General features: G+C 41.7%; 2 protein-coding genes and 3 non-coding genes across 9 annotated transcripts in view; 1 reads left to right on the top strand and 4 right to left on the bottom strand.

Annotated features, from left to right (window-relative positions):
- Positions 1–8,379, top strand: part of eya4 (EYA transcriptional coactivator and phosphatase 4) — a 58,252-nt gene extending 49,873 nt beyond the window's left edge. For 4 of the 5 annotated variants that reach the window (XM_053644432.1, XM_053644429.1, XM_053644434.1 and 1 more), the window contains 5 exons: positions 410–570; positions 1,309–1,423; positions 2,143–2,264; positions 3,037–3,137; positions 6,983–8,379. In XM_053644432.1, the coding sequence (XP_053500407.1) occupies positions 410–570; positions 1,309–1,423; positions 2,143–2,264; positions 3,037–3,137; positions 6,983–7,063 (580 nt within the window). In that variant the 3' untranslated portion in view covers positions 7,064–8,379. Of the gene's footprint in view, positions 1–409; positions 571–1,308; positions 1,424–2,142; positions 2,265–2,875; positions 2,977–3,036; positions 3,138–6,982 lie in introns of all 5 variants that reach the window. The other variant, XM_053644431.1, reaches the window with a different exon arrangement.
- Positions 8,380–8,556: 177 nt separating this feature from the next.
- On the bottom strand, positions 8,557–13,485 carry rps12 (ribosomal protein S12). The gene is made up of 6 exons (XM_053644443.1): positions 13,411–13,485; positions 13,240–13,286; positions 11,048–11,164; positions 10,738–10,840; positions 9,250–9,351; positions 8,557–8,647 (listed from the first exon to the last, which is right to left on the bottom strand). Exons 2-6 carry the CDS (start codon positions 13,251–13,253, stop codon positions 8,585–8,587), a joined length of 399 nt encoding a protein of 132 aa, XP_053500418.1. The 5' UTR covers positions 13,254–13,286; positions 13,411–13,485; the 3' UTR covers positions 8,557–8,584.
- LOC128619948 (small nucleolar RNA SNORD100) lies at positions 10,617–10,698 on the bottom strand. The gene has a single exon (XR_008388046.1). It is a non-coding gene; the product is annotated as a small nucleolar RNA SNORD100 (small nucleolar RNA).
- On the bottom strand, positions 10,921–11,005 carry LOC128619949 (small nucleolar RNA SNORD100). The gene has a single exon (XR_008388047.1). It is a non-coding gene; the product is annotated as a small nucleolar RNA SNORD100 (small nucleolar RNA).
- Positions 11,242–11,319, bottom strand: LOC128619943 (small nucleolar RNA SNORD101). Its single transcript, XR_008388041.1, has one exon. It is a non-coding gene; the product is annotated as a small nucleolar RNA SNORD101 (small nucleolar RNA).
- Positions 13,486–13,833: the final 348 nt, after the last annotated feature.

Below are 13,833 nucleotides of genomic sequence, written 5' to 3'. Positions count from 1 at the left end.
AATAATTTTGTCTTCCTGCTCTTAGCAACATGGTTTAATATAATATCCAAGTATAATATAATATAATTCCTCCATTTAACTTAAATTACTTAGGCAGAATATACAAATGAACTATTTATATCTTAACAATGTCATATGTAGCAGATACATAGAGTTATTGAAAAGATTGCTGATGAGATAGACTTCTCTTACTTATTAGCCACCTTACACTCAACCTTACACTCCAAACATATCACGGCTAATCAACTCCATTTTTCAACTACAAAATAAAAAAATTCAAATTTCCCATGAACCCTTTCTGTAATACAGGACATTTCTGTACTGGTATTTTTAATCCATTCAGAATACTGTTTCTGCTGAAATGCATTGAGGATGTTTAAAACACGACTGTTGTTGTTATTATCGACAGTACTTACAGTTTTGCCACTGATGGCTTCCATGCAGCTGCAACTAGCGCAAGCCTCTGCTTAGCCACAGGCGTCAGGGGCGGAGTGGACTGGATGAGGAAGCTGGCCTTCCGCTACAGACGAGTGAAGGAATTGTACTGCTCGTATAAAAACAACGTTGGCGGTAAGCTTCAACGATCTGAACTTTAGGACTGAATATGTTTGGAAATGTAGACTGATCAATCGTGCAAGCTGTTGGTAGGCGTGTCACAGCCGATTTGCAAAGAAAGTGTTTATTGCTTATGGTCGCCGTGCAAGTTTGGATCTCAAAAAGATTGCCGAAAGAAACTCAAACTGAAACGTGACACACGTATGCATAATTCTATGTCGAGTATAAAGCTAATTTAAGGTAGTGGGTTGTCCAAAAAAAAAAAAAAATCTGTTCATAATATAAGAATACAGAATTTAAAAAACAGAGAAACGCATGTGTTCTGTTCGGAAGGTAATGAGGAAAAAAATTAACAGTTGTCACGGGCTCTCTGAATGCCGTTAGCAGGTGTGAAGAGTAATGGGAAGTTATAATTTTGAGAAATTAGATTATAATAATGCCATTATTTTGTCCTTAAATAGCAAAATGATAGCTTCCGCAAATTTAATACCTGCTCTTCGGCCGTATTAACTTGCACACAATCACCTTTCCTGAATCACCCTGTGGGTGCCAAAATAATCGCTTTACAGCGAGACCATCCTGGAGTCTGCCGTTTTAGTTAAAAACATGTTTCCGTGTTGCACGTAAAATCGTTTCCGCATGTTTTTAGTAATTAAAGGCCTGAATGCAGAATACATATCTTTATTCATAATAAAAAAAAACCTGAGTGTTTGAGATTTTGGTGAATGATGCGTCTTTGGCCCGTTTCCTCAGGGCTCTTGGGTCCTGCTAAGAGAGACGCGTGGCTTCAGCTCAGGGCCGAAGTTGAGGCTCTGACGGATTCGTGGCTCACCACCGCACTCAAGTCCCTGTCAATCATCAGCTCCAGGTCTGCCCACTAATACATCATCTATAGATGCTGATACAAGTAGGGGCACGGTGGCTTAGTGGTTAGCATGTTAGCTTCACACCTCCAGCGTTGGGGGTTTGAATCCCGCCTCCGCCCTGTGTGAGCAGAGTTTTCCCCATGCTTCTGGGGTTTCCTCCAGGTACACCGGTTTCCTCCACCAGTCCAAAGACACGTGTTGTTGGCTGACTGGCATTTCCAAATTGTCAGTAGTGTATTGATTGCCCCCCCCCCCATCCAGGGTGTTCCCCACCGTGTGCCCCAAGATCCCTGGGATAGGCTCCAAACTCGCCCATGACCTTGTGTAGGATAAGTGATACGGAAAATGAATGGATAATTCGATAGCTTGTTGTACGTTCATGTGCGCTTTCAACGATCCTAGATATCCTCCTTGATATGTTTTACACTGTCGTAAAAATGTGCATAATCTCGCTAATGGTTAAGTTCTAGTAAGAGAAAAATTAAGAATGAGGTACTGTTGACTACTGAAAGCCTTCGTCTTCTCCACCATGATAAGAAGTGATAACAAGAAACTGTGATATCTGAACATTCATTAGTCATTAATCTAACTAATAAATAGCAATGCGGCATAGAAGGCCCTACACAACTTCAGTAGTTTTTGTAGTAGTTAGAAGCAGCACTAGAAAGAATGCTACAGTATGTAAAGGTCTCTCTCTCTCTCTCTCTCTCTCTCCAATTAGGAGTAACTGTGTTAATGTCTTGGTGACTACGACACAGTTAATACCAGCTCTTGCTAAGGTGCTGCTGTACAGCCTGGGCTCGGCTTTTCCTATCGAGAACATCTACAGCGCAACTAAAATAGGTAAGTCACCAAAAAGATACAGCAGTGTCATCTCTGAATCCATGTCATGGACTTCAGTAAACAAGCCTTTAGGTCCCATATATATATATATATATATATATATATATATATATATATATATATATATATATATAATAGGGCGGTTAGTGCTTTCCTCTAAGTGTGTTCTGCTGCTTTATGATGTTCCATGAGTAGCGTAACGAAATGATAAGGTCGACAAAGTGAGTCATGACCAGGAAGTTCTGATCTGTTTTGAATTATGATTTGATGCTAAGAGTCTGAGCCAAAGTCTGTCCACACACACACACACACACACACACACACACACACAAACACATACACATACTGCTCCACACTTGTTATGTTTTCCATGTGTATTGTAAAATCAGGGTGCCTGGGAGGTCGGTGTTTCTGTGTGTCTCAGTACGAATCCGTTATTCATTATTGTTTATGGGAAAAAAAATCATTTTCTCTGTCCGGCGTCTCGTTTCTCTTCTTTTCCTACATGCTTTCTTTTTTAACGTCTGTTCATCCTCTGATGACCGGGGAAGCCTCTGTGTATCGCTGGTATGTTTGTACATGAGCTTAAGGCCCTGCTGTATTTCCCACAGGTAAAGAGAGCTGTTTTGAGCGTATAGTGTCCAGGTTTGGCACTAACATTACATATGTAGTGATTGGCGATGGGCGCGATGAGGAGCACGCGGCCAGCCAGGTAACTTTCACGACCTTTGACCTTTACGCCTCTGACATCTAACCCTGTTTATTATTGCAGGAAAAGAGAGTTGCTTTGAGCGAATAATACAAAGGTTTGGCAGGAAGGTAGTGTATGTTGTTATTGGGGACGGTGTGGAAGAGGAGCAGGCTGCTACCAAGGTAACGACCCCCATCCCGTGACTGGGAAGCAGTGTGTGAACCCCCACCCCCACCCCAAAGTGGACTTCCTCCCTGTGTGTGCGCTCTAGCAATGCTTTACTTTAGCTCACACTGACACACTGACCGCTCATGTGCTTGAAATGTGTTGTTTCTGTGTTTTCTGTTTATATGCTGGTGACGGTAATCGGTGCATTGATTCGCCAGCTTTGCAGCTTCTTTTGCAGTGTTGCAACCTGGCAATCATGCAACAGCTTTCTGAAGTTGCAAAACAGAGCTATTGAACCGAGGGTCATAATGTAGAGATCACGTGGTTTAGCCCATATTCCTGCTAAGCAACATTTTGACCTGGTTAAATGCCTCTGTTTTAGAAAACAGTGTACTTCACAGTGTGCGTGTGTGCAAAGTCTGTTTTTCCTCAATTTATGAGAATTTACAGCGTTTCTAAAACAACTGACAAGCATTTTTCAATTCCAAGATCAATATTTCAGCGCTTTTCATGTTAATCTCCTAGCCTAATTTCCATATGTTTGCAGAATTCATTTTTGCAACACTAAAGTTGAAAATTTTCAGTTTGTCACAAATACATTCTAAGTCAAATACATTCTGTCACACATATAAATGTATGCCTTGTTAATGAGAGAGGTCAACGGAGAACGGAGACACTGGTCCGAGGTGACGGAAAGGCTAGAGTAACTCAGATAACCAGTCTGTACAATCGTGGTGAGCAGAAAAGCATCTCAGAGTGCACGAGACCTCAGACCTCGAGGAAACATTCTCGCTGTGGTTGCTGGGAGTACGGTTGCTGCGATGGCCTTGGGACTGCAATTACCACATACAATTTTGCACTCAGGTCTCCTTTAGTGAACAGTGGAGTGGTTCAACAAAGACTTCATGTTAAATCCATAATGAACTTTCTTTTACTTTCACACTATGTGTTGTTCCCCAGATGAGGACGGGTTCCCTTCTGAGTCTGGTTCCTCTCAAGGTTTCTTCCTCATATCATCTTAGGGAGTTTTTCCTCACCACCGTCACCACCGGCTCACTCAATAGGGATAAATTCTCACACTTATATTTCTGTAAAGCTGCTTCGAGACAATGTCCGTTGTTAAAAGCGCTATACAAGTAAAATTGAATTGAATTTAAGTGGGTGTGCTACAACAGGACAAGACCACGTCAGGTTCCACTTCTGTCAGCCAAGAACAGAAAGCTGAGGCTGCAGCGGGCGCAGGCTCGTCCAAACTGGACAGTTGAAGACTGGAAAAACCTAGCCTGGTCTGATGAATCTGGATTTCCGCCGAGGCACACAGATGACAGGGTCAGAATTTGGCGCCAAAAGCATGAATCCATGGACTTCACCTGCCTTGTGTCGACAGTCCAGGCTGGCGGAGGTGGTGTAATGGTGTGGGGAATGTTTTCTCAGCACACTTCGGGCCTGTTAATACCAATCAATCATTGTAAATGGTCTGCACACTACACACACACCAATGGTAGCAGAGCTGCCATGCAAGGCGCTAACTTGTCATCAGGAGCAACTTGGGGTTCAGTGTCTTGCCCAAAGACACTTCGGTACGTGGTGGAGTCACATGGGCCGGGAATCGAACCGCCAACCCTACGGTTAGCGTACAACCCGCTCTACCACCTGAGCCACAGCCGCCCCACAATTTATCCATCTTCTAACAGCATGATAATGCACCATGTCACAAAGCCCCATGTTCATCTCAAACTGGTTTCAGTCTTCTCCAATCACCGGATCTGAATCCAGTAGAACATTTTTGGGATGCGGTAGAACGTGAGAATCACATCATAAAAGTACACCTGAAAAACCTGCAGGAATTGCGTGATGCAATCATGTCAACATGGACCAGAATCTCAAAGGAATGTTTCCAACATCTTGAGGAACCCATGCCGTGAGGAACTGAGGCTGTTTTGCGAGCAAACGGAGGTCCTACCCAGTATTAGTCCTGTATAGTGTCCCTAAAAAAGTGCGCCATGAGTGTATATACTCTATAGTGGCCTGGTGTATATTTTAAAGGTGGGCAAAGTAATCGCAAACAAACTAGAGGAAAACTGCGATACCTTTTTACCTCAGGATTGACCTAAAATACTGACATTCTAGCAGTTCTTGGCATCTCCTATTACTGGGCTCTGATAATAAACTAGCACACTTTTGAGATGAACCCATGAACAAAACAGTGAACTCGGTACTGAAAAATGCTTGTTGGCGATTGGAACCCTTTATTTCTCGGTTTGATGAGAAATGTTGACATGCTGATATTCATAAAGGGTTTGTGAGAGGTTTTTAACGCTGCTAATTATCTTCGCTAATACACACAATAAAGACATGGACTTGTCGTCACGTTCCTTGCCAGTCTTCCTCATAACGCACAAATAAGTTACACGCCTTTTTATAAACCCTTTATTGATATTGGATTGTGGGTAACTTAGAGTGTCACTGTTCTCAGCTTCTCCTGTCTGTAAGTGTGTGATAACTGCCTGCTGGGTTTCTAGTTACACTAGCGAGCTTCATAAATAAACATCATAGCCTCGATTTTGAAACATTCCAGCAGTGCATACAGTAGAGTCTGTAGTAGTGAAGTATAAGTCCATGTGTTCAGGGTTGCATGAACATCGGGCCTCGTTTATCAAACTAGATGAAAAATATCGTTGCTTAGGAGCGTGTGTAATTTACATGTATAATATTACATATACACGTTGTTGCACAAACGACTTTGTCAAGTTTTTAAATAGCTCATCTTTTTCAGTTGCATACTCAAGTTGAAAAGATTTGCGATGCTTCGTATTTAATGACTTGAAAGAAAGAGATCCAAAGCGAGACCGGCCGTTCAGTTAGTTCAGCACAAGTAATGACACCCTATAAAAGGACGAGGCGTTAGTAGTGAGCGTCTACGGCAGCCGACACGCTACGACGACTGAGCTTTTGTAAAATCCGACGGGAATTTTTGGTTCGCTTCGGCCAAGAAAACCTTTACGTACAACTTTACGAGAAAGATTGCTAAATGAGGCCCATTGTTGTTCAAGGTAATGGATGGGGATGTGATACACACCGAGCTGCCAGTTTATTAGGTCCAACTACCATATAGGTTCAGTTTTACTGACTGACCGTCCTGACCATTCTTCGCCATGCGGGCCACTACACCTCATCTTTCCCATGTACAATTTGCGTGAGTCGTCATTGCGCTCTTCATTCGTGTCAGTTTCAGACCACAGGACGCTGATGGTTGAGTGTAGGTTTAAGGTAGATGTACCTAAAACACTGGCAACTCAGTATATACAAACGAGTGATTAATTAAAGGAAAAACCGTCGGTTCTATTATATCGTTTGCGGGGTGGGGGGGTCGGGGGCGGATGGGGGGATGGGTATGCGTTTAGTAATTATTTCTGACGTGGTTCGCGTCTGCTTGTCCCCTTAGAGAGAAGAGTTACTGGAAACGAATACAACGTTCTTCTCATTGATTCCCTTTATCCTATGATGAAACATTTCTATTCTTATGACAGTGGGAATGATGTAAAAGATACGGCCATGAGATCTGATAAGTCTTCACTGTCACCAGATTTTAACCCAATCGATCAACTAAAGGAGATTCTGGAGCGGTGTGTTAGACTGAGGGGAAAATTCCAGCGTTCATCACTCCAGTACAGTTTCAGGGACTGGTGGCTTGTTGTGGATCAACACCTTACTACAACACTATGTATCGTTTTTTCCTTTAATTTGTCACCTGTCTGTAGGCGTATTTATAGTTTGTAGGGTTCTCCATCTCTCTCTCTCTCTCTCACACACACACACACAAGTACAGTTTAACCGATATCTTTTTCTCTCCTCACAGCACAACATGCCGTTCTGGCGAATATCCAGCCACTCGGACCTGCTCGCCCTCCACCAAGCACTGGAATTCGAGTACCTGTAACACTCGACAGCTGTATCATAGGCCTCTTTTTGTACAACTATTTAAGAACAACATTACACTGCAGTCTCCTTTTATGTTGGTTTGTGTCCTCTGTCTTTTTAATTATGGTTTCTCTGGCTTCTGAGATAACTCTGCACTGTCTTAAAGACTCGGTCTGTCTGGGGAAAGGGGCAACAGGGGGATTTTAACGCTCAAAACGGGCTCATCAAGCGCTCACAAAAGGTCTTACATTATACACACACACACAGCGTCTCGGTGGGATCTTCATTTTTCCGAGACAAACAAAACTGCTTCTACGTAATGTTCAACGTCCTCTCTATTCCGAGGAGCTTCGATCCCATAGTGCAGTTTTCTTCTGCTATAAACAAATAGATCTGTACAATCTAGCATTAGATTAATGAATAACATGTAAATTATTTTACAGGAACACCATTTAAACATTAAAGACCGTGTTTGCATTTTTTTTTTTTTTCCATTTGGTCTTTTTGTAAGTTTTTGGCAAAAGAAGTATGTGTATAATTTGTCGTGCCTTATGAACCGTTTTGTGTGGGGTTTTTTTTGTTCATTTTGAAAATGTATGTAGATGAACAACAAAGACTGAAAATGAAAGATTGAACACTACGTGCGTTTTCTGCTCATTTTATAACACTGACTTGAAGCAAGATCTTGGCAAGAAGACGAAGACAAAAAGGTTTTATCTTCAGTAATAAAACTGCACAACACTGTATAGCCTGCTTGTGCAGAAAATCAGTTACACTTTCAAAAAAAAACAGTACAGCGTATAAAATGTGGACCCTCGTCCTGCTACATATACCAGTCAAAAGTATGTAACTGGCCTTTAAGTCCTGACTGGAGTGCCATTATCTTAAACTAATTAGAAGTCTGTTGGCAACACCAAACCCTTTTCTGAAGACAGGTGGAAGTTTCCCCTACCCAATATAATTCAGGTCAGTTCTACAGGGTAATCATCATCATCATCATCATCATCATCATCATCATCGGTTATTAAGCTCAACTACTACAGAACCAACTTGACCCTCACAACAGAAAAAAGGTTTAATCAAGAGGAGCTGTTGCCATTATACACAACTTACACTGCATATCTATTAGGTAGGCTTATTGGCTTCTTAGAAGCCTTGTATAACACTTGCAGAGTAAGGACAGGACCTTCTGTGATTCCTTAACAATTCTTACAAGAAACAGGACCTTAAGATCACCCCCACAAATAAGAACTGTATTGTTCAGTACATGTACAGGTCAAGCAGCTACATCTGGCACAGGAAGCCATGTAGTTAAAGACCAGCTGCTCAACAGTTATATTACCCAATAATAAAAAATTTTAATATATATGAAATAAATGCAGAGTGTGCAGGAATAGCACATTAGTTCCTATTAAAACGTCACCATTTTAAATTACTCCAATACCACATGGTGATCTAAAACAAACTGAACACAGACCTAAACTTCTTTAAATCAAGAGACTTCACGTCAAATCTTTTCAAAAGGCTTTTATTCGGTTCTTCATTTCTTTGATTTGAAGTACTCCTCGATGACATCCTTGGCTTGAGACTCTTTGCCATAGTCCTGCAGAAGAAAACGAAAGATTTTAAGTTGTGTTTGTGTGAATAAAATAGACACGAGGTGTCTATTTTAAATACAAAGCCAATCAAAGCCCAGCTCCTGAGCTTAACATCAACCTCATTTTTTCCTCAACTCGATTATACGCCATGATGCGATTAGACCCCCCCCCCCCCCCGTGAGAGAGTTTGATTGGACGCAAATTTGATTCCACCTGGGGAAAAACCCTGGAAAATCAATCTAAAAATAAAAACCTGGATGTTTACACTGCCGCTTTTTAATATACTCTGGGTTATGAATCAACAACTCCAAGAGACGGATCCCTATGCTCTTTATATCTAAAATAGTAATCAGATTAAAGTAGTTTTGTTGCCCTTCTGGGGGCCTCAGAGACCACATTTGGATCTCGAGGCTCGTTATCCAGGCTCGTTCTCTTGCCAGTAAGAACACAAAAACAGCCACATGGCACCGAAAGCCAGTGCCTGGACTCGATCTGGCTAACGCAAACCTGCTGTAAACCAAGCAGCAGTTATGTCCCGTGTCTCGGCGTCATTCCAAGACGAGCTTGCCGGTTTGAATTCGTAAACGAGTTGAAAAATCTCGCTCACCTTCACGACCACGCAGCTGCAGCCCACCACCTTGCGGGGTTTGCCCTCCCTGTCGATCTTGCACAGACCAACCCACTCACCAAGCTTCTTGTTGTCATCTACCTGTAAGGAGAACACACAGGGGCAGTGTGAGCACTCATTTCAGACAGAACTCGTATACAAACAAGCTTCAGTGTTACTTTACTAAATAAACTACATTTTCCAAAGGCCGGTAGAATAAGTCTGGCCATTCAGTTCACCAACATTTAATGCAAAGATAAAAAGGTGCACAAGTCACATTCTGGAAAAGGATTTTCTACACCAAACACTTGGGCTTGATAATTAGTAGGGGTGAACAATCTGGATCGATCCATCGATTTAAACAGGACACAAAAAGTGATTTTAGGGTAGTGGTAGCTCAGACAACTGGACTTCTGGGTCAGAGGGTTACGAGTTCAAATCCAAGCACCACCAAGCTGCCACTACTGAGTCTTTGTTCAAGGCCCTTAAACCTCAACTGCTCAGTATAAATGTGATAAATGTGTCTCTGGATAAGGGCGTCTGCCAATTGTAAATATATACACAACAATTGAATCAATTACAACCAATTATGCGCTAGTTATTGGGGGGAAAATAACTCGAAACTGATGTGCAAAATACATAGGCTAGCAAGGGGATCGGGGGATTCTGACAGTCTCTCCGTCATCAGTGTCCGACTCTGGTTCATACATATAGGGTTGAACGCCAGTATTTACGGTGTCAGTCATACTGGTTCTCCAGATCTGTTGTTGCCATAGTACCCAAAGCATGAGCTATAAAGACACAGCCCTCTTCTGGAAAAGGGGTGGAGCACAGCAGTTCATTTGCATTTAGAGAGAGACACGCCGTTTTCTCTTCCACCCAAGAAGGGGCATTTACAGTATGGAATAATAAATGATCCGTGAGGTATTTCGAGCTGAAACGTCAGACACAATCTGGTTTCAGATTCAGTGGCATCAAAAGATTGAATCATTGACTTATGAAATCGTACATCATACGGAAGGGTGAGGTTTTCGTCCCTAATAACTAGCCCATTAGTTGCATCATACAGTCTAAACTCTTCAGGAGTGGGGCAAAGAATCCTCTACAAGTTTTAGTGTGGCTTTTACATCTTTGCATTGATAAATCATAGCACACTTATAAAATATATATTTGCATTATCAAATAATTACAAACTGATTGGAAGGAGTCAGTTGAAATTTAACTACTTATCAGATTGTAAGATATAGCAGCCCTCACCTGTGTGTCATTCTAGCTTGTTTTTTTGTAAGTGTGATTTTTAAATACAAGACATTATTGCTGGGAGAACTCAGCCCTTAAACAGAACACATTTTTATATAATACATCAGTGTGTCTCAGTAACAATTGGGTAACAAAGGCGATTTCCTCACTGGATTCAGTAGAGGGAGCCAAGTTGTCATCACAGACACAAACAAGTGGTGTAAGAAGAACACAGCTACGTGCTCGTACCTTCATGAGGTTGATTTGATGCTCGGCACACAGGGCCTCCACCAGCTTGACGTACATGGGCTCGTCGCAGTTGGCAGCGAGGACACACAGATGAGCCTGGCGCCTGACGAGGGGAAAAAAAGGAAAAAAAACAAATGAGGCAAACTTCTAAACTCTACCCCAGTCCACTGACAACTCATCACTAGCACCTCAGGAAGAAATTGGGTAACAAGTGGCGTTTTTCCTCAGAGATTTCAGTAGAGGGAGCCAAATTATCATCACAGATGCAGCCTGATTGAGAACATTTCCCAGCAAAGACCGAGGTTCTTACTTATCCAGAGCCTTTGCGGCCTCCCGGATTCCACGGGCGAGTCCGTCGTGGATGAGTGCGGTCTTCAGCACTTCGGGCAGGGCGGTGTTCACATCCATCACACCTCCGGCAGCGATGCTGTGCACAAACGGGACAGGAAGTCGTTACGAAAAGAAATACAAGACTACACGCATTTACAGCCATTTTGTCCATCAGCATGCTCAGAGCGGACGTCTCACTCATGAAGGGAGTGAAGGGGTATCCGACTAAAGACCAAGAGTCATCACAGCAGCTGAGGACTGAACTTACACTATCGACACACACTATTTCAACAGCAGTAAAAGTTCAAATTTTTAGTACCTCTCCATACATTCTCAAAGCGTGTTCGTTTTAAGCAAAGCCGGTTTAAATTGTACCGTCGGGAGATGAGATCGGGGGGTCTTAAAACACGTAACTGGTTCTAGCACTGTCAAAACAGTTTGGATTAAAATCTCAAGAGCATGAGCGCTGCCATGACACTGGTCTAAAAACCAGCGATAAGTGGACGGCATAGAATTCACTGAAACTCACAAGACAGCTACAAATACAGTAGAGGAAATGGCGAAAACCAATAAAACTTTGAAAATTGTGTGAGATGTCTAAAAGGTGCGCTCACAGAGTGATTTTGTGGTAGGCGCTCCTACTACAGGTCGCCATAGTAATATTTATCAGTGGGTGGCGCAACTAGCAGTCCACTTGACAACAAACCAGTTTTCTTGCCACTAAAATTAAACATTCTGGAGGGAGAGAGTTTGTCCTCCGACCTACGAGATGAAGAAGCAGTGTGGAATCTTTGCCACTGCGGCCATCTATTTACATCACGAGCACCGGACTGTCTGGGTCAACGAAACATTTCAGAGTCGCAGGCAGCATGGCGGATCACACTAGTCTTCATTCCCATTGCTAGTCACTGCACTGAGTCAGTCCAAATTTGTATAAAATCTTCTCAACTTTGTCACGTCGCTGGACACACCCACATCTGGTTGCCAAAGGTCACCGTCACTCATGTCGCCAGCCCTTACTGAAAATGAATGGTCTCTAGTCGCCGTGTGTGAGAACGCACCTTTAGAACAGTCTTTATATTGAGGTCTTACGTTTACGCAAACCTGGATCACACCGACTGATGATGTAAACAGAACATTGTTTTCTTTAATCCCAGATCCATCATTAAACACTCTGCACTGTATAATCTGACGTTAGTGCGCAGTCTGTTACAGAATTCGCCCATGATTTCACTGGGATCATCTCATACTTAATGACAAGCAGAACAACTGCTTGAAGCCACGGGCTGCGTCCGAAACCTCGTACTTACCTACTATATAGTACATAGAAATACATGTGTTTCACCTACTATAGCAGGCAAGTATGCGGTTTCAGACTCAGCCGTGCTCTTGTTTAATAAACAATAAAAATTGTTTCTTAATCAGAGTATCATCTTAATATCAGATTATTGTTGTCCATGTGAAGGTACTGAGACATCGAGGGTCATAGCGGCACTGCAGAGGGTTCATAAGACTGAGAATTGTAAATGTCACCTTCAGCAAAGTTAAAACACTCCTTAATTGCAGTTAATAAAAAAAGATAATTTTTTAAAGAGATACGAATAGTAAGGTTAATAGGATGTTAATATATTTCACAAACTTGCTTCAAGTTGACGTTTATTTCAAAAGGTTTCACGTAAAGCTAGTATACTTAAAGCCTCAAAGCAAATCTTTTAAGATGGAGGGCCAGTTAACAAAAAAAAAAATATTCTTTTAATGAGCGAAGCTGTTCAATAGACATGCTCAATAAATATGCAACCAAATACATACTTATCTGTATTTATGATTCACAAGTCAATAAACTATATTATCCAATATGGGTCACCTTGTTTTAGGCAAAAAATAAAAATAAACAGTGACTAGTAATAGGTAATTATTTGTGGAACCTTTCTAGTTAGCTGGAGTAAACTTGGGATTATCTTTCCCTGTAGCAGTTAAAGAGCGAGTTAACCAGCTAGCTTCATTCACGTAAGTGTTTTGTTGTTTCTATTACGTGTTTATTTAACATGTGGATGTATAAGTATATCTATTCCAACACATTAATGAAGCACACAACCAGTGCAAGTTCTTTTTATCCCATTTTGGTTACTTGTTTCATGGCGCGAGCGCCGGGTGTGTAGCCGTCACGCTTACCCTTCCTCGGCCATTGTAGATTAGCGATGGATGTTGGACGTAAAATTCTGAAATGAACACACACAAAGGCCGACATGTTAATATCGATTTCCTAGACGACACTCTGGAGCAGTTTTATTCAAGGATGTTGATTAGTTACAGTAGATTGTCTGAGAGAACGAAAGAACTCACCCAATCGTCCCTCTGACAGCGGGTAAAAGAGGACGTCACAACCGCGACAACATTGTTTTAATGGCAAAGGGACCGGAAGGTGTCCTGCAAAATGCCTGAATGTAATGTTTTCGAAATTATTTCCCTAAAACTGTCATCATCGGTATATATTTGTTCTTTCTGTCATTATCTGGATTTTTTTTTTGTTTGTTTTAATTTAAATCTTTTGTATAAATATATATATTTTTATCGATATTTATTCAGAGATTAATTGTTTATTTCCAGCACTAGTCGGCGCTCTACGCTGTTCTTCGTCACTTTCTGAGATAAAATAAAAAGAGATGATGAACTTTGTTTACCCTAAAGGACGTTACACAAAAATACAACAATGTTATAAACAGAAAGGGTTAGAAAAACCACAAAATAAGAGCTCACACAAGTGTT

This window comes from Ictalurus furcatus, chromosome 15 (assembly GCF_023375685.1).
Source record: "Ictalurus furcatus strain D&B chromosome 15, Billie_1.0, whole genome shotgun sequence".
Taxonomy (NCBI): domain Eukaryota; kingdom Metazoa; phylum Chordata; class Actinopteri; order Siluriformes; family Ictaluridae; genus Ictalurus; species Ictalurus furcatus.
The sequence above is the reverse complement of the archived record's forward strand: the minus strand, read 5'-3'. Positions and strand labels throughout refer to the sequence as shown.